The sequence below is a fragment of the Calliphora vicina genome, chromosome X (assembly GCF_958450345.1).
Source record: "Calliphora vicina chromosome X, idCalVici1.1, whole genome shotgun sequence".
Lineage (NCBI taxonomy): Eukaryota > Metazoa > Arthropoda > Insecta > Diptera > Calliphoridae > Calliphora > Calliphora vicina.
The window spans coordinates 3,302,811-3,322,706 of record NC_088785.1 but is presented as its reverse complement, the minus strand read 5'-3'; the positions used below and the strand labels follow the sequence as shown (position 1 = coordinate 3,322,706).

At 32.8% G+C, this 19,896-nt stretch overlaps 2 protein-coding genes across 4 annotated transcripts in view; both read left to right on the top strand.

Moving 5' to 3' along the window:
- Nucleotides 1–18,110, top strand: part of zfh2 (Zn finger homeodomain 2) — a 140,856-nt gene extending 122,746 nt beyond the window's left edge. For all 3 annotated transcript variants that reach the window (XM_065514745.1, XM_065514744.1, XM_065514746.1), the window contains 5 exons: nucleotides 9,520–11,555; nucleotides 11,971–12,111; nucleotides 13,943–15,070; nucleotides 15,259–17,187; nucleotides 17,659–18,110. In XM_065514745.1, coding sequence (XP_065370817.1) covers nucleotides 9,520–11,555; nucleotides 11,971–12,111; nucleotides 13,943–15,070; nucleotides 15,259–17,187; nucleotides 17,659–17,661 — 5,237 coding nt within the window. In that variant the 3' untranslated portion in view covers nucleotides 17,662–18,110. The remainder of the gene's footprint in view (nucleotides 1–9,519; nucleotides 11,556–11,970; nucleotides 12,112–13,942; nucleotides 15,071–15,258; nucleotides 17,188–17,658) is intronic.
- LOC135962791 (putative uncharacterized protein DDB_G0286901) lies at nucleotides 17,924–19,242 on the top strand. Its single transcript, XM_065514684.1, has 3 exons — nucleotides 17,924–17,951; nucleotides 18,029–18,036; nucleotides 18,109–19,242. Exons 1-3 carry the CDS (start codon nucleotides 17,924–17,926, stop codon nucleotides 19,069–19,071), a joined length of 999 nt encoding a protein of 332 aa, XP_065370756.1. The 3' UTR covers nucleotides 19,072–19,242.
- The last annotated feature ends 654 nt before the right edge of the window (nucleotides 19,243–19,896 follow it).

Below are 19,896 nucleotides of genomic sequence, written 5' to 3'. Positions count from 1 at the left end.
TTCGTATTCGGTTTTAATCGAAAACCGTCGAAACCGACAATTATTATTCGGTTTTTACTTTTAATGTATTTTCAGTAGAAAAATTAAAAATTTAGAAATGAAAACAAACTTTTTCATCCAAAGATTCATCCAAGTATTTTCTGACAATTAAAATTCAAACGAATGTTTATTTAATTTAAAAAAAGAATGCAAAGTGTTTTTAACAAAGACTTAGTTATTTTCAGATATCCAATAATAGTATGGTGACCCGGTGCGCTTCGCCACCCCAATTTGAAGAAAGAAATAGTGCTATTAAGTATCCCTTTGAGAATTAATAATAATTCAGGATACATGTCTCTAGTTTCAAGTTTATTGGTTCATTGTAATGTGGATTCTAGCTCATTCGAAACGTATTATTAGAATTAAAAAAGTACCATAATGTCCACATTTTGTATTCCCACTCTGCATCATGAATGCCCAATTTCATATTTCTTTGCCCATTATTATTGAAAATGCAAAAGAAATGTACCACTAAAGTCAGAATCATATAGGTTCAATATTTTAGAAAATTCAAAAAGTACCCCTTAGTTTGGTTTAGTTCTCCTTTTGGAATCGTAATACTATTGAGCCCCCTATTCTTGATTATTTCTTTACTGAGTAGCATATTAGCCAACTTTAATGTATATAAGCTAACTAATTTAATATAATAAAGAAGTACCATTAAAAGAAAATGTACCAATTTTCCTTTATGCTCTTAAACAGTTTGAATTTTAAATTTGTTAGCTTTTCCTATATTACCAACTGATTTTGTTTCTATAACACTTGATATATATAACACTTGATATCTTAAAACCGACTGAAACCAATCGGTTTTGAATTTTTTAAACCCGAAACCGCGGTTTTGAAATTCTTCGGTTTTTTGGAAACTCTACTTTAAATCCGATAGATATTTCGATTAAACTCTGTGCACTTGGCAGATTTTATTTGGTTCTCGTCAGACACAACAAATGTTTTTCACTGTTTTTCTCACTTAAAAATTCTGTTGAAAATATCGTTTACGAAATTTCACATGGTTTGAGCTGAGGTGTTTTCGAGTTGATTTACGTTTGTTCAGCTTCCTAGCGTTAATGGGGGCCAGTACGTAGCCCCTCAAAGTTGGTCACCTCGGGTCTCAATTTTTTTAAAAAAAATCGCAAAAAATCCATTTATGATCCGAATGAACTGAAATTTTGAATATAAATAGTCCTTGAAAAGATCTACAAGTGTAGGTTATCTCTATTAGTTGAAGAGATATTCAGGTTTATTGATTTATTTTTTTTAATTTTGCTCGATTATTTTATGTTTTTTTTATATATGGCGTGGTACGGAGGGTCAAAATTTATTTTTAAAATATCAGCTATATTAGCGATAAAATTCTAAATAAAATAAAAAAACATACTAAAAGTTATCTCTTCCCTATAAAAAGTTATACTCATCCAAAGTTGGAACTTGTAAAAATGGCTGTATTTTTTACGTTTTTTCCCAAAAAGCCCATATATTCACCCCTATCACGAATCAATATTTCACATGAAATATGTTCCCATTTCCCATTTTTCGTTCATAAACTTTGTTCACGTGAAAAAATTCCCCATGTTGTGAAATTTTTACATGAAATTTTGTAAACAATAAACAGCTGCTACGAACAAAATCAACTATTGTGAATAAAAAGTTTAGGAGAATATCACGATAGCAATTTTCCCTTCGAGGGAAATGGATATTTCATGGGAACATAAATTTCACATGTTTTTCACGATAGGGGTTATTTTTTCTTTTGTAGAAAACAATTTCTTCGGGATATATAGAATTTTTATATGATCCGGAAAGATAACTTAATGCAAAAGCGTGTAAAGAAATATATGGCTCACTTAAGCGGACATATCACCCCATAGTCCTATCCTAGCTTGGCCAATTTTTTAAAAAAAAATTCGGTTTGAGTAAAAAATTCTAAAAAGGCAAAGCACCGATCCACGAAAAAGCTCTATATTTGTATAACCCATATGTTTTTTAAATACGTACTAAGTCTTTTTACTATTACATGGTAAATAACGTCACAGTAGGCACTTTTCAAAAAAAAAACTCAGTTTTTGGAACACATTTTCCCCGTTTTAGAAATTTCGGTATTTGAAAATAAAAAATTATGATATCTTTAATTGTTAAAATTTTACATTAATTCAAATTTTATATTTTTATTCGTGGAAAATCACCAGGTAAATGAAGTTCCAAAATTTTATAAAAATATTTAATTTTACTAAAATATCAATCTAAAGGTCCTAAGGTTTTCAACAATATCAAATACTTATATAAAAAGCCTTTATTTACTCCTCAGAAGTTCCACAAACCTTGTCCCCATTTTTTATGTTTTTTCATACACAATACAAAATTTTGTAGTGATGTTAATCTATGGAATATTAAAAATAAACATGTCCACGTAAAATGTGTAAGCATACTTCTCAGTTTTATTTTACATTCCCGATTTTTTGCCGACATTTTTAAAATGAAAGTGCGGATTATGCCTATATTTCATTAAATTTATCTGCCAGACCTGCATACGATACACACAAAACAATAGCAGAAGCACCCGGGTATAAAAGCAAATAAGTACTGGAAGGATTCGTAATATTTTTTTTACTGTTCTTGAAAGCTTTGGTTCGAACAAAGAGTTTATCCAACAGTATTTGTAAAAATGCCTACACACAAGCGGCATAACTTGCAATGCGCGACGGACGAACAGTTCAACATGCATTTGTTGTTTTTGTTATTATACACGGATGATGTGTGAAATGTATTTAGAACAGATATGCCCAAAGCCAAACCTGCACTTGTGTTGGTAAGCGATAGAGAATTGCACTGAAAGAAAAGTTATTTATCAGGGTTCATATGTTTTTATACGCTACACCAACATAGTGGGTATAGGTATCTAAACGAAAATCATGTCACCTACTTTTATGATGATCGGTCCATAATTAGTCATAGCTAGTCATAAATTGAGTAAAGAAATTGAAAATCACTTTAACGAGCACAAATCTCTTAAAAGTGTTGGTATACACATACAATTCAAGAGATATAACTTTCATATAGACATAAATATGAAATAATTTCATGGTGATCGGTCCATAATTAGTCATAGCTCCTCTTCCGAAAATCATTGACGAAAATAAATTAATGAAATTTTAAAAGAAAAATTATTTTGCTCATTTACTTAGTGTAGGGTATTATATGATCGGGCTTGACCGACCATACTTTCTTAATTGTTAGAAATGAATTGCATAATCTGAATAAAATTGTTTGTGACATCTTATCATAGTTCAGTAATTAAATAGTCTATATTAATACTTTTCGGCAGTTTTGATTAAGAGAATTAATTTAAAATTCGAAAAATAATTTTATAAATGTGAATTGTAGGAAAAAACGAACCAAAACTTCAAATATGTTTGTTTAAGATCAGAATATATCCAACTATACAAATATTTCTTTCAGTGGACATGAAAAATATCAATACACCCGCTAAGCATGTGTATTCGTCGCTGTATCAGTGGCGACTAAACAAAAGATAATAAGAATATGTGTGTGGCTAGCAATGTTCCGATCGGAAACATTCTACGGAAAATTCTAAGAAATTTTCCCCAAGAAATCATGGGCATTTCGTCTTTTATCCAATGATATTTCAATACATTTTTTTAATAGGTTTTTTATTGGATAAAAGACGAAATGCGCAAGCTAGAATTTGATTTTAGACCTATGGTTTCTTGAGGAAACTTTCTTAGAATTGTTTCCTCATACAAGTTTCTGCTATACGACCCGGCCTAATATACATCATTAGCAGAATTCAGTACTAAGTGCGAATGGTCTTGCAACAGTGCAAATGCAAAATTTCACATAACAAAATACACACAAAAGCCTATAAAATTTTGCATTTGCAATTTTGCAAGACAATTCGAACTTAATACAGAACTCTGCTATTGATTTAGAACACTGAGGCAAAAGGCATCTCTGATTTAGAAGTCAACTAGTATTTGGTATTTAAATGCATTTGTACAGACCTCTAATACGTATGTATGTGTGTATGGATGGATGAATGGATGGATTAATGTTATAAGCCAAAACGTCGTTATTAACATGGTGTGCGATCACCAAAAACTGAATCAAAGCAATCCAATCCAAAACAAACCGCTTCGTGCTTTTACCAGGGTTGTCAGATTTGTTTCGAGTCTTATCCCCAATAAATTATTTTTTATCCCCAGTAAAAATATTAAAAAATTGTTTTGTATTAATTTGTATTTGTAACGTTTCTTTAAATAAAATCGAACACTTTTAGTGAGAGTAATAAAAATAAATTTGTACAATAATGTAAAAAATTTAAACTTTTAAATTATGTTTAATTTTTTAACGATTGACAAACTGTTTAATAAAAGTGTATAAAATTAAGAAATTTAATTAAAAAAAAATTAATTATATTCATTCGACAAATCTAATTAAATACTTGTAATATATGTAATGTAAACATGCGTTATGATCGGATGAGGGTACTGCCCAGCCAGTCGAAAAAATATTGGAAAAAATAACACAGGGCAACAAAATCGAAAGAATTTTGCAGGCTTTTTAAACCACTACACAATTTTGATGTATTGTTGTTTCAGTTGTATAAAAATGCTAAAATTTTTAAATTCTATGGATGGATTTTTTTTAAATGTTTCTCCACATAATTTATGATAACTCAAAAACGGTTAGTGCGATATTACTGAAGTAAACTTAAAAATGTTCAAATTTACATAACCTTTAATCCGGTTATACATTGCGTTTTAATCGGCTCAGTAGTTTCGGAGTTATAATAACAAATTGAAGCAAAAAATATATTTTTTACATGAAAATAGCAAATTTTTGTGTTTTAAAAAACCCATGAACAATCGAAAACGGCAGAACTTGTTCAGGTTTATTACTTTGTCGAAAAGCCGCATATAATAGCAACAAAATGAGATATCGAAGATAAAAATCTATTGATTCTTTCCGAATTTATTCACAATTAAGTGAATTCGCTCATTTTCACAAAATTTAACTTTTTTGTTTGATATATATAAAATTGAGTAGTTAATGTGATTCTTTCGATTGAGTGAATGTTGAAAACATTTTCCTCGTGCTATGTACAAATTTTTACATATATACAGTGCACTCGCGATAATATGAACTAATTAAAACCAGGCCAGTTCACTTTTGCAAGATTGTTCATATTTGCGAATGGCATTTAATTCCTATCAACAGCTAGGGAAGTCCAAAAATTTTTAAGCAGTTGAATTAGAATTTAGCCCTCATATTTTGGGGTGTTTATATTATCGCGAGTGCACTGTATTACGTTTATCATAAATTATGTGGATAAACATCTAAAAAATTCACAATTTCAGAGAAAACATTTTGTAAAAAAATCTATCCATAGAATTGACAAAATTTTACCATTTTTGTACGTTAGTGAAGCCTTTTTTTGCTGTTGACCTGTGTAATCAGTATTTTTTATATTCGATTTTAATTTAAAATTTTAAATGGCACCTTTATATAAGTTTTATAATTTAGTAATATGTACATTTAAAACATTTTCTACTTTTAAAGTTAAACTTATTTGTATATTCTCTATTATTTGCATTAATTATAACTATAACAATAACATTACATACAAAAAATATAGTTAGTATTGTTGAAATTCCCCAAAAACTCTATCTATATACCCATCAAACATCATCCAACTTTGAAAAATCACCAATTTGGAGAAAAATTCCCTAATCTGACAACTCTGCTTGCAGTATAACAAACCGATACACTACACTGCAGCACAATGCAATACAATGCAATACAACGCAACCAACACCAACGCCACCAATAATCTGTTGCGATTATACCTTTGGTATTATTATTTATTTTAATTTTTTTTTTCAAGTTGTAGCATATTAAATTTTTGCAGTTATTTAGCTTGCAGCTATGAACGCAAGCACAAGCATTCTTAAATACTTGCTTTGTACTGCATCATGAAGACAAAGCAATCTTTTTTAATCACTAATATACAATATTTTGCCAAATATGCATCATAAATGGGAAAATATTTCGGACTGTACTGGCAGCAAAAATCCTCAATCATCTCCTATACAATAATCCAATAGATGAATACAACATATTTATTTACATATGTACCTACTTACATTACATGTACATTAGAGTGCTACAAAAAAATATACTTGCGATTACAATATTAGGAAATATACTCTGAAAGTTTTACTAAAATTGGAAAACGCTAAACCTTAAATCGTGAAGGTCAAAGGTAAAATTTTTCAATATTTGGAATTTCTAATGAAAAGATATACAAATGTTACTTATTTTTGGGCCGATTTTGATGAAACTTAAGAAAAATATAACATAAACTATAGGTTTTATAATAAAAGCACAAGAATGGAAATTAACCACTTTTAAAATTATAATTTTTTTTATGGTTTTAGAAGTTTGGGTTAATTTTAACCCCAAGTGCTATATGGGGTTAATATTAATTTTTCTGCTGTTTTTGTAAATACATACTAGGTTTTGTGTTATATTTTTGTTAAGTTTCATCAAAATCGGCCCAAAAATATCCATCATTTCGCTATCTTTCCAAGAGAAATTTCAAATATTGAAAATTTTGACCTTCGACCTTCACGATTTAAGGTTTAGCGTTTTCCAATTTTAGTAAAACTTTCAGAATATATTTAGAATTAGCTGGACTATAATATTCTGAATAGGTTTTACTTAAAATTCCTAACAGTAAGGAAATAGAGCTCATTCACCAAAAAATGGCCAAATACGCAGGTACGGAAAAACTATAAGAGATATTTTCATAATTTTTTCACATTTTTATTCCCTATTATATTCTCAATAAATCCCAATGAGATGATAAAAAAATTCCGAAATTTGTTTAACTGCCGTAAAAAATAGGTTAACGGTATCCTACGAAGACAAAAACTCATATACAAGTAAATATGAATATATTTTAAGTGAAAATGTGCCTTTATTTTAATATTTATCAAAATATTTAAATTTTGTTCCTACATTTCTTGTTCTAGTTGCCTGAGACACGTTAATGGCCTTCCGAATTTTTAATAACTTTTGTTTTTTATGTCTCATTAGAACGACAATTACGTACAAAATTTTTACAAAAACTGTAAAAATGCATTTTTTCCCCCTTGTAAATGCATCTCAAATCTTCAGAGGTCTTGCGGCACGTCTTAACCCCAACCGATTTACCTAAAATTTTTTCAGGATGATTTGTTTTACTAATGTTACCAAACTGGGGGTGAGAATGGCCAAAATCCAACTTTCGTTTATTAAGGGCCACCCTAGTGTACCTATGTAATTGTATTTTCCTTAAAATATTCCACATATTAACAAAATTTAAACCTTCACGTTTTAAGGGTTAACGTTTTCCGATTTTAGTAAAACTTTCAGAGTATATTTAAAATAATCTGGACTATAATATTCTGAATAGACTTTACTTAAAATTCATAACAATAAGGAAATATCATTCTAATACTTTACACAAGGTGTTTCTACAATACATAGAAAAATTCTAGTGGGAGGGACGGTATGTTTCATGAATTTTTTTTTTTCGTCCACACAATCTTGGAGCATTCTAATATACATATGTACAAAGCATCTTTGGAAACTTCGATGTGTACCTTATTTAACCATAAAGCATTTTCTCAGCCCCGATGGAAAAATTGTAAAAATACTATTTTTGGTATTTTCGCTGCAATTTTTAGGAATTGCGGGATTCCCTTTGACCGTCCTTTAAAAATTTGCACTTTTAAAGCGGATGCCATTTCGTCCAACAAAAGTACTCTTTTAACAACAGGAATCTCTTTTTACTTTATATTAATGTATTGAAATTGAAGCAAATTTACAAATAAAAACTTAAGTCATTTCACCATTTCAACTAAACTGCAGTTTTTCTTAACAGAATGCTACTGTTATTTACACCAAAATCTTTATTTTAAAATTTCCTACCAAACTGCATTTACAGAATATAAACATTTTGCCTCGTTCAATTTTTATATAAGAAAAGGTAAGCAAAAATTAAAAAAAATTATAAGTTCGTATTTGAAAATCGGAATTTGTAATGCTATGAATAAAAAACCATCCATAAAATGGCAATGTTGCTTTAAGAAACATTTAGGAAATTTAATTAGCTTCCTAATGCAAGTAATTAGGTTTGAATCCGTTAAGAACCGTTTGAGTTAGAGGCAAATTACTAAAGCAAGTTTTTATAATTTTTAAATTATAAAATAATTTAAAAATAAAATTAATTGCCCATACAAATTAAAACGTACATACAGTGTATCAGAGAAATTTAATTTTCATTCTTAATAAAATTTTAAAAAGCTGGTATAAATATATGTATATTTTTTTGTGTCAATTGATATCGAAGCGAACAGGTTTTGCTTGTTAGTAAATATTTAGTTCTAATTGTTGGGAAGCTCTTTATGTTAAAAATGCCGGAAAGAAAATAATTAAATATTCCCAGAGAAAACCCTAAAACAGGTTCTGTGGGATTTAGGTCCGGGCTTTGAGAAGTTGTTGGCAAACCAAATGTTGACGTCTTAAGCTGATCATTATCATTTTGGAAAAATATTTCTCTGCAGACCCATTTTTTTGGGCAAGTTACGATTTTGAATAAGTAGGATAACGTTTAACCATTCTGGACTTCAAAATTCCAATTGCGCTCAGAATTTGATTTAGAACTAGCGGATACCCAGCGTGTGCTACTGCGCTAAAAAATCTTTATTAATAGAGGGGATCGTTAAAATTTCAAAAAAGTTACAAAATCCATTTCCATTTAAATTTAATTTCTGGAATATGGGATACAAAAAAGTACCAAAACTCAATTTACGTCCGTTTCATTCCATTCAAAAGTACAAAAATCAAAAATTACCTCACACCTGTCCACTTATTTTTTGAATAAATTCATGTTAAGATTTTGGTGCTAGCTTTATTAGTTCCGGAGATGTAGGAATACAGATTTTACCCATTTCAACCCCCTTAAAATTCTAATTTGCAAAAAATACCTTCCTGGTGGATCTACACATTTCAAACATACAAACTTTCAAAATTGGGATAAAATAGTGTCTGGGAAAATTCGATGATCGGTTTCACGAATGGACCTAATGCACATAATCTTCACAAAATTGCCTTTCTAATGAAGCCGGTTTGCAGTTAATCGGTTGGATGGTTTCATAGTCTATAGATAGAAGATAGATATATGCGATACAAAAATCGAAACTAATTGGGACATAATTTCCCCGTACCCGGAATTCAAATTTTAAGGGTTACGGAAAAACTTTTTTTTTTTGTCAATAATTAATAATAAATTAATAAGACCTTATCATATATTAATGTTTATAAAAATAAATCTATTTTATATTATTATTCAATCCATAGGAAAGTTATACTGCAAATATTATTACAAAGTAAAATATATATATTATTTTTTTTTAGATTTTTCAAATAAAATGTTCTACGAGCACAATGATGAGTGTGAAAGTATAACAAATTTGGATAACATGGGTAATCTTAAGCCATCGGCTCATTTAGCCCATCCGCATCAAAATATTGGTAAACCATTAACCATTACAGAGGAATCAGACAATGTCGCGCCCAGTAAAATACCAGCCATAATTTACAAGTGTAATAACTGTGACTTCTTTGGGCAAATGAAACAAGAAGTTGAAGCACATATCGAGAGCACTCATCCCAATGCAGATAGTAGTGATGTCATAAGTATACCTACGAATCCAGTAGCAATTCAGGCATTTCAAGCTGCTATGGCGGCTGCTACTTTGGCAGCCGTTAGTCGAGCTTCGAAAACATCTCACACTCCCTCGCCAACGGCGTCGCCAAACCTGTCACAGACAAAAGTAAATCCGGCTGGACACGATAATGAAGATGACCTCTGTCCAGTTGCCGTTAAACGGGAACGTCTTGATATATTAGATCCAGAAATTTTGCCAGAAGAATCAGCAACTGCATTAACTGAGCCAAGTACACCTATGGAAATCGTGGAGCAACAAGATGCTCCTGGTCAAGCTAAACAAAATAATGGTGTACAGTGTCCCTTGTGCCAAGATTACTTCTTGGAAAAACATGCATTGGAAGTACACTTGATGACTGTACATAGTGTAAATAGAGACGGCTTAGCACGTCTTTTGCTGCTGGTAGACACAAGTTTGTGGCAAAATGAAGAAACTCCCATTACAAATCGCCCACAGTCTGCTGCTGGCGATGCTGCATCTTCTTCTTCTTCATCAAGCAAAGCCATAAGTGACACAAATATGTCACCGGGAACTAAGCCTCCGCTAACCGGCTATGAACTGTTATTGTGTCAACAGTGCGGTTCCAGTTTTAAGCACGAACAGCAGTTATTGCAGCACGCACAAAAAATGCAACACTACACTATGCAAAATGGTGAATATCTCTGTTTAGCATTCAATTCAGTGAGGAATCCCTGTAAAATGCACTATCCCACCCTTACGGCCATGTTCAATCACTATAATGACTCTCATATGAGATTGGTAATATCCGAACGGCACGTTTATAAGTATCGCTGTAAACAGTGTTCTTTGGCGTTTAAAACTCAAGAGAAACTAGCTACTCATACTCTTTATCATACAATGCGTGATGCCACGAAATGCTCTATGTGCCAACGAAACTTTCGCAGCACTCAAGCGCTGCAGAAGCACATGGAACAGGCCCATAGTCAAACAACATCAACAGGTAGCAATTTGGAATGTGCTAGTCCACGAACAGTGTCACCATGTGGCAGTGAAACAGAAAGACCAGTTCCCGAAACTAGTCGCACAACCAGTACAACCAGTGATAAATTCGATAATGAATCAAATAGATCAATTACACCCGGACAAGAGCAATGTCCGCCAACCCAATCGCCCAGTTCAACACAAAACGAACCACAAAATTCCCCGTCACCGTCAACACAACAACGCCAACAGATGTCCACCATAACGGCTTTAATTAACCAACAACAACAACAACAACAAAGTGCATCACCCTCTGAGCTGTTGCATCATTTACAAATGCAACATCAACAATTCAATCAAAACCTTCCGGCTTTACACAACCTCCAACAGATGCAACAACAGTTACCCCAATTTGCTGCTGCCGTTGCTGCCTCTGGCATGCCTATAAACCCAGTCGAAATGTTGAATCTCATGCAATTCCACCATCTCATATCCTTAAATTTTATGAACTTGGCACCTCCTCTAATATTTGGCGGCAATTCTGCGCCAGCATCCTCATCCGTTGCCACTCCAAATACCACAAACCCCACAAATATGGCCAACATCAATGTCCCACAGCCTCCAACTCACATTACTCCAACAACAGATCTTACAACGTCCGTATCATCCACCTCGAACTCTAATGTAACACCGTCATCTGTACCAGCTCTACCAAACGTCGATGTAACGGCTCAAATATTGCAACAACAGCAGATTTCTCCAGGTGCCTCGAATTCACAGGTAGGTAAATTTGACTATATACTCAAATTATATTATTTTATATTCAATGGAATTCTTACGATTCGATTGCTAAAAATTAAGAGATTCGCCAGTGTTTTTTGACAGCTTCAAAATAATAAGAGAGCAATATACATATGTATGTTATGTATGAATGAATGGCTCTCTTAATTTTTGAAAGTTCTTAAAAAACTATTCTACAAGCGATTTAAATTTTATTTTTGTTACTTCCAAAGTATGTCATAAAATGTGATTGTGTAAACAGATCGTATGGAAAGTATTAAAAAAAATATATATTTTTAAAACCAATTGAAATACGCATAATCTTTTTCCAACCACATTATTGATATTTGGACGACAGCTCATTATATTTTAAGACCCTTTAAAAAACATGTTTCAAAATAATCTTTTTTTACAGCTGCTTAACAATCAAAAGCGTGCGCGCACCCGTATTACAGACGATCAGCTGAAAATTTTACGCGCTCATTTTGACATAAATAATTCGCCCAGTGAGGAGAGCATTTTGGAAATGTCTCAAAAAGCTAATTTGCCAATGAAGGTAACATATTTCAATAAGTTTTACATATAAAAAAACACAAAACGTTAATGGTTAAAAACGAACTAGTTCCTTGATTCGTTGAAAGAGGACTGTTCTTCACCGATCAAACAATTAAAAATAGATAAACAATAGATATGAATTTCAACTTAATTTTGTAGAAAATATATAATTTTAATCTCTGCGTAGGAGAAGTTCAGCCTCAATAGTGAGTGTACACCTAAAATTATTTGATTTTTTTTTTTTAAGAAATGAAAATCCTAAAATTCTGTGAACTTTTGACAAAACAACTTAAGTGTAATTTTCAAATTTTTCAGGAGAGCTCAAAAACTGTTGAATTTATCAATCAATATTTTATTATTTGTCCTTGAAGAACTTTATTATTTGTCTCAAAGAATTATACAAAGGATAAATAATAAAATAATAATCGATAAATTCAACAGTTTTTGCGAATTAATTGTTTTGTCAAAAACAAATCAACAACAACTCCAAATAAGCTGATTTGTTTTTTTATGATATCTCAGTAACTAATATTCGTAAGAAGAAGCAGATTAGTGTAAACGCAGCGTCTTGAAAAGTTAGTTTTATTATAAAAAAAACTAAGCTATTTTCTTATCTCGACTTAAGATGTTTTGTCCAAACTCCACAGAATTTATTCATCGATTAAAATTTTAATGTTTCGGTTTGTTGGAGATCGGTTGTGAAAAAAAAAGATTTAAGTCGGACTATAATGATTTTCATGATCCTAAAAAAAACAAAAAATTCGCGAGTGTTTACTCATTTTTGAGGCTGTGTGTTTGTCATATAATTTCCTTTTCAATGACAACAAAATTTCCACACATTGTTCTTTGTATTATGAAAAATGTGGTAAATGAATAATGTTAATCGGATAAACATAAAAATCACGATTTTTCGGTCGGTTTGTGGCTGTATGTCAGCTGCGGGTCCAGTTCAGCTGGTATTTATTGATGGGATAATGGACTAGTGTATAAGGAATTTCGGATAATTTTAGATTTTACCATGATAGTGACCTGAAACACAAATCGCTTACTACACGGATGTGGTTATTGTATAACTCCCCCATGTTATGCAAATGCCGCCCAGTCATCAGTGTGTAAGAGAATTTATGGGCATATCTGGAAACAAATTGAAATCTCTGTCGATTCCCACCATAACTGAATTAGAGAAAATTTTTTTTTCATTTTTTATATTTTTTTTTGGTGAAAAAAAATTTGGGTTAAAAAATATTTTTTCCGATTTTGACCCATTGTAGGTCCTACTATGGTCTTATATACGTCGTTGCAAATGTCTTTGAAATATCTATCATTAGATATCCATATTGTCTATATTAATGACTTAGTTATCCAGATACATATAGATCAAAAATAGGTCAAAAATCGAGGTTGTCCTGGTTTTTTCCTCATATCTCAGCCATTTGTGGACCGATTTAGCTGATTTTAAATAGGAAAGTTCTCGAAAGCGAAAGTCTGACAGAATTACTGAAGATTTGGATCCCGAAGATATCTGGGGTCTTTAGAAAATTGATTTCAACAAACAGACTGACGGACATGGCTTAATCGACACCGCTATCTATAAGGATCCAGAATATATATACTTTATAGGGTCGGACAATTATATTGTAGAAATTACAAACGGAATGACAAACTTATATATACCCTTCTGACGATGGTGAAGGTTATAAAAAAAAAGTTTTATTGGTAAAACACGTAGTTTATTTCCATAGAAAATACTTATTTACATATATTTTTATTGTCCGGTTATTAAATTGAGTCACTGTAATTAATTTATGTAAAATATTTCTCATATTTCATAGGTTGTTAAACATTGGTTTCGTAACACATTGTTTAAGGAGCGTCAACGTAATAAGGACTCACCCTATAACTTCAACAATCCACCTTCAACTACATTCAATTTAGAAGAATATGAGCGTACTGGTCAAACGAAAGTAATGCCTCTCACAGACATACAGCAACAGCAGCAGCAACTACAGATACCATCTCGTCCGTCATCTGCCCATTCGATCAGTAATATCAGTGAATATTCCAACCAACAGCAACAGTTGGAACATAAACAACAGTTGGAACATAAACAAAGAGAAGAAGTTGAGATATTACGTTCTCAGGCTTCAAGTGAGGCAAGTTCAACATTCCCTTTAGATGTACAAATAAAAACAGAACCTGGTGAAGATTTAACAACTAACGCAACTTCGATCTCCGTTGATAGTCCAGCAGCTGCGGCTATGACAACATTTCTAAAGCAACAGCAACACCAACAACAAAAGCTACGTTTTTCTAGCGTCGAGCAACAAGAACACGACTTGATGCTGTCCGAGCAACATTTGTCTTCAGCGGCCGCTGCTGCAGCTCAACAGCAACATGCTGCGGCTGTAGCTGCTGCCTCATTTTACAATAGCTATGAAACCAAATCGGAAAGTGAGAGCTCCGACATGCATTCCCGACCACACACACCGAACAGCAACACGACCTCGAATTTATATGCCAGTATGAACGACTTGCTAAGCCAACAGTTGGAAAATATGCCACTAAATCAAATGGGTCCGCCAAAAAAGTTTCAACTAATCCCAAACTCGAATCCATGCAGTGCTACAAGCGACCGTTCAACAATTCATAATCAGGTCGGAGTTGGTCCCACAAGTAGCGGCAGTAGTACTCTTGGCAGTGCTGGAACAGGTGGCATTACAGTCAGCAGTAAATTATTTGAGAAACACTCGCCCTCGGCCCAGTACGACACCAATTCAAATTCATCAAATTCTTCGACAACCTCAAGCGGCAAGAGAGCAAATCGCACACGTTTCACCGACTATCAAATCAAGGTCTTGCAAGAGTTCTTCGAGAACAATTCCTATCCCAAGGATAGCGACTTGGAGTATTTAAGCAAATTATTATTGCTATCGCCGAGAGTTATCGTAGTGTGGTTTCAAGTATGTACATTTCAACTAAGAGTATAGTTATTCTTAATTCAATTTTTAAAATCATATAAAAAATGCCACCCCTTAACCATTCTATTCGTTATCTGTTCTTACTAAGTCTCACCAAGTTAAATCTGTCTCTCGAAGATATTCAAAAATTTTGCAATGATATCCTTACATTTATATTTTAATAATTTCAGAATGCCCGCCAAAAACAGCGTAAAATCTATGAAAATCAACCAAACAACTCATTGTATGAGTCCGAGGAGAAGAAACAAAACATAAATTATGCTTGCAAGAAATGCAGTTTGGTATTTCAGCGGTATTACGAACTGATACGGCATCAAAAGAATCATTGCTTTAAGGAAGAGAATAACAAGAAATCAGCCAAAGCTCAAATAGCAGCAGCTCAGATAGCACAAAACCTGAGCTCAGAAGATTCCAATTCATCAATGGACATTAACAGTGCAGCCGCAGCAGCTCTTTTGGCTCAACATCAACATCCGGTTGTGGGAGTAGCGGCCGCCGCTGGTTTGGGTAAAAACACACCAACACCCGGAGAGTTTAGTCCAATACCCAGTAATGCAACTACACCACCTAGAGATCAGGGCAATAGCAATAATAGCGAGCATCAGAAATATGTTTGTGACAAATGCAAATTAACCTTTACGCACTTCGATCATTTGCGCGAACATCAACTAATGCATTTGGTGAAACCGAATTTACATTTGCCAACTGAAGCCCATCCAACAGCCAGTGCCGCCGCGGCCGTTGCTGCCTATGGTCCCTTTGGAAGCATATTACAAAGTCTTCAACAGGCGGCTCATCTACAGCAGGCGGCGGCAGGTAATACGACAACCCTACCACCAGCTGCCAAGAAGCGCAAATACTCAGAGACGTCATCGAATGCAGATGATGTGTCCTCGCTAGGCGGCTTCTCTCTGACAGGAGCCGATTATGATAGCCATGCCAAAAAGAATAATTTTTTATACCAATATTTTCTGCAAAATGAGGGCAACTCGGAGTTGCGACAACAGTTTCACAATCAGGACAGCGCCGAGTTGAACATGGAATTTCTAGCCAACTACTATCAGAAGACGGAGCTCAAGAAGCGCAATAACTATGACTTTCTATTTCAATACTACATGAGAAATGAACAACAAACAAATGCAAACTTTGAACTGGCCGACGATAAGCCCAATATAGAATTTCTATTACAATATTATCAACTGTGTGAATCGAAAAAGTTTTTTCAATTAGAGGCCTCGCCCCAGCGAATAGATGATGGACCGTTAATGCAGGGTGGTATCGATACTGCCCAACACAACACCAACAGCAGCCGTCCTGCCTCGAATGGCAGCGATCGCAGCACCAGCAGCCCTGGCGGTAGTGGTATTAATGAGGAGAGTAATGGGGTTGGGGTGGTTAATAATATTGAAAACGAACACTCTCCTCCGCTCATGTCTACCTACAATACTGAGCACAAACTGCGATCAAACGGTCAGCACTGCAATAACAGCAACAACAATAACGATTTGTTGACAACAAACATTGAGCTGAACAATCATAATTTTTGCCAAACTACCAATAGAAATGATGGCTTAAGCAGCAGTCATACTTCCAAACTAGAAGAACAAATGGACCAATTAGATGGCTTGCAAGAGGTAAATAATCAATCCAATTTAAATACTGCTGCTACTGCTGCTGCAACAACACAACCAGACTCTCCTCATATGACATCAGAAACATCGGGAGGTGTGGGTAGTTACTACCAAAATTTGGAAGATTTTCTGGATGCCACCCTGATAGAAAACCACAATCAAACACTTACCTTCCCCACGGAATCAAATAACCTAACAGATAACACGAAAATAACAAAATCTGAATCAACAACAGCACCCAACTGTGTTGTATCATCAATACAAGCGATGGACGATGCTGCGACCTGCGCATCAAACACTCCCGATAACTCTAATCACTCCAAACATACAAATAAACGCTTACGCACTACAATTTTACCAGAACAATTGAATTTTTTATATGAATGCTATCAGAATGAATCGAACCCCAGTCGTAAAATGTTGGAGGAAATCGCCAAGAAAGTCAATCTTAAAAAACGTGTTGTACAAGTAAGTTCATTTGATCAAAATTTCAATATAGTTAATTTCAACATATACTCAATATAGTCCGACCGAAACGGGAGTTTTTTTTTCTGAACGATGCCGAAACAAGCCGAAACTATTGTACTACAAATTTCCGAAATAATTCAATTATCTTCGTTTTAGACAAAACTTCAACTCATTTATTAGGTGACACTTAACTCGCGTTTTACATGCTGGACTTTTCTCATTTACATCTATTAAAACTAATAGACATTTTTGTAATAACATATAAGTGCTTGCTTGACTTATGACTTTCTAAACTTATTTCTTCTTTAAAATTCCTTAATTTATGTTTTTTCTTTTTAAAGTTTCGGTTTTGCTATTCGGCGATATTTTTGCTTGAAATCGAATATTCGGTCGTACTCTATAAATAATTTTTGGTTTATTTAGCTATTTAAATTTTTTATTTATGTTTTGATTTTTTGTTTTTTTTTTTAGTAATTTGAAGCTGAGTTAAAAAAGAAAACGTTTATTGTCATCTTCTGACCTGGAACAATTTGACAATTGCTAATTTATTTATTTGTAGTTGTAATTTTTATTTTTATTTTAATTATTAAATATTATTATTTTATTTTTAGTTGTGTAATGTTGTAATAATAACTTTGTCGAATTCGAAATATTGACAAACAAAACCATAAGTAAATTCAGTCCAAACATTTGATATCCTGGATATACGAATATTTCTAAATACGCAGCAGATTCAATGGTTTTATATAATAAAACGAATTTACGTTCCTTTATAAATAGCACCACGTTGCCTTAAATTTTTTAGTTTTTTTATTTGTTTTTTTTTTTCTTTATTATTAAGTATTAGACGTTAGATAGAATATTTCCATTACCAAAATGTATTCTCAATAAAAATCATATTTGAATATCTTCGAACGTTAGGTTTGGTTTCAAAATACCCGAGCCAAAGACAAAAAGTCTCGAAATCAACAAAGACAACATTTCTCGAATATATCAGACGATAACAGCAATAGCAGTAGTGTAACGAATAATAATCTCAAAGCCAATATATCCGGGCTGGCTACCTTGGTGCCAACAGCGGCTGGGAGTGAAGTATCAAATGACATAATAAGAGATTGCAATTTATGCCAAGTAACGCAAGTTAATATTCAACAACATGCTTTCACTGTTGAACATATACGTAAAGTAAAAGAGCTATTAGCTCAAACAAGTGCTGCGGCTGCGGCAGTTTCATTGTTACAAGAAGGCGGAGAAGATGATGACAAATGTTCGCTAATGGATTACAGGGATCAACAGGCAGCACCTAATGGAGAACAGCAGCATCAGAATGTCCAACAGCAACAGCAATTGGCTCTCATGATGATGGCTTTCCAAACACAAAACATGTCCAATTCGATGATGGCATTTAATATGTTAGAAGACAATTCAGCTGAATGTGACGGAGCCGATGAGTTGAGTGAAAATAATTTCTCCACAAAACCCATGACCAAGAACCAAAAGAAAACTAAACGAAATCCTATTAAGAAGAAAAAACTACCGATGAAAACCCCAATCGCCGAAAACCTAGCAAATGATAATGAGATCTTTTTTAATTTTAATGCTCAAGCGGCAGGTACTACTACTCATTTAAATGTTGCAACTGGCAGTAGGCGGCTGATGGTGGACAATTATAAAAATGCCAATTCAAGTGTAGACTCAAGCGAGGCTAACGATGGCAATAACAACAATAGGCATGATGATATTGAAATGGCTGCAGATGACGAACAAGTTGCAGAGGGCAACAGGAGAAATATTAATACCATTGCAAACAATTGCGAATCAATAAATGACGCAACTGATCTAACAAAATCTCAAATATACAATTATAATCACATTGGTAAGTAATATAAAAATTTACAAAAAAAAAAAAAATACATACACATACATACGGTTCTTTATTCAAGCTTTTGCCGTTGAGTTTTTTATTTTATTTTGTTATTTTTTATAAACTTCACCATAAGTGAAACCCACCACTACCACAATTTGTTACCCAAAATATCCCTGTGTTGGTTAGTATAGTATTCTCGTAACCCAATTTGTTATTCGAAATGTATACATACGTATATTATTACTTAAAACAATCATCCGGCCCATAAATGGCCGAGATATAAGCGATAACCAGGTTTATTTTTAAGATCGCATTTAAAATTTTAAATCTTATCGGTGATGCCTACCTGGAAGTGGCTTTTATTTTGCCGATATCTCTATACTATATCAAATAAAAGGTATTTCAAATGCCTTTATAATAGTGATATTCTATATTAGATTCGAATATATTACTCTGACTTGTTTACTATTAAGCATTTCCTTTTGGTTTTGTTTGTTATCAGAATTCAAATTTATGTGTAGACGGTATAATATAATATATAACTATTTGTAAACAAATAAAAAAAAAACAAATTTCTATGATTGCATGCCACTGCGTCGAACGCATTACGTATTACCCCATAATATACGAGTACATATTTATTATTTTTATACATATAGGTATATCTATATAGTATATATCAGTAAAACAACTATATTAAAAGTATTCCATAATTTGTAAGTTTTATTTTTATTTTATTTTGTAGCTTTTCGTATTGTTTTAAACTTTTATAGCATTTATAATATATATACAAAATAATTTATTATTTTATTATTATTTCAACAATTTGTATTAATTAATTG

Coding starts and splice junctions, on each gene's coding strand:
- LOC135962791 (XM_065514684.1), top strand. CDS start 17,924: ATGGTTTTATATAATAAAACGAATTTAC.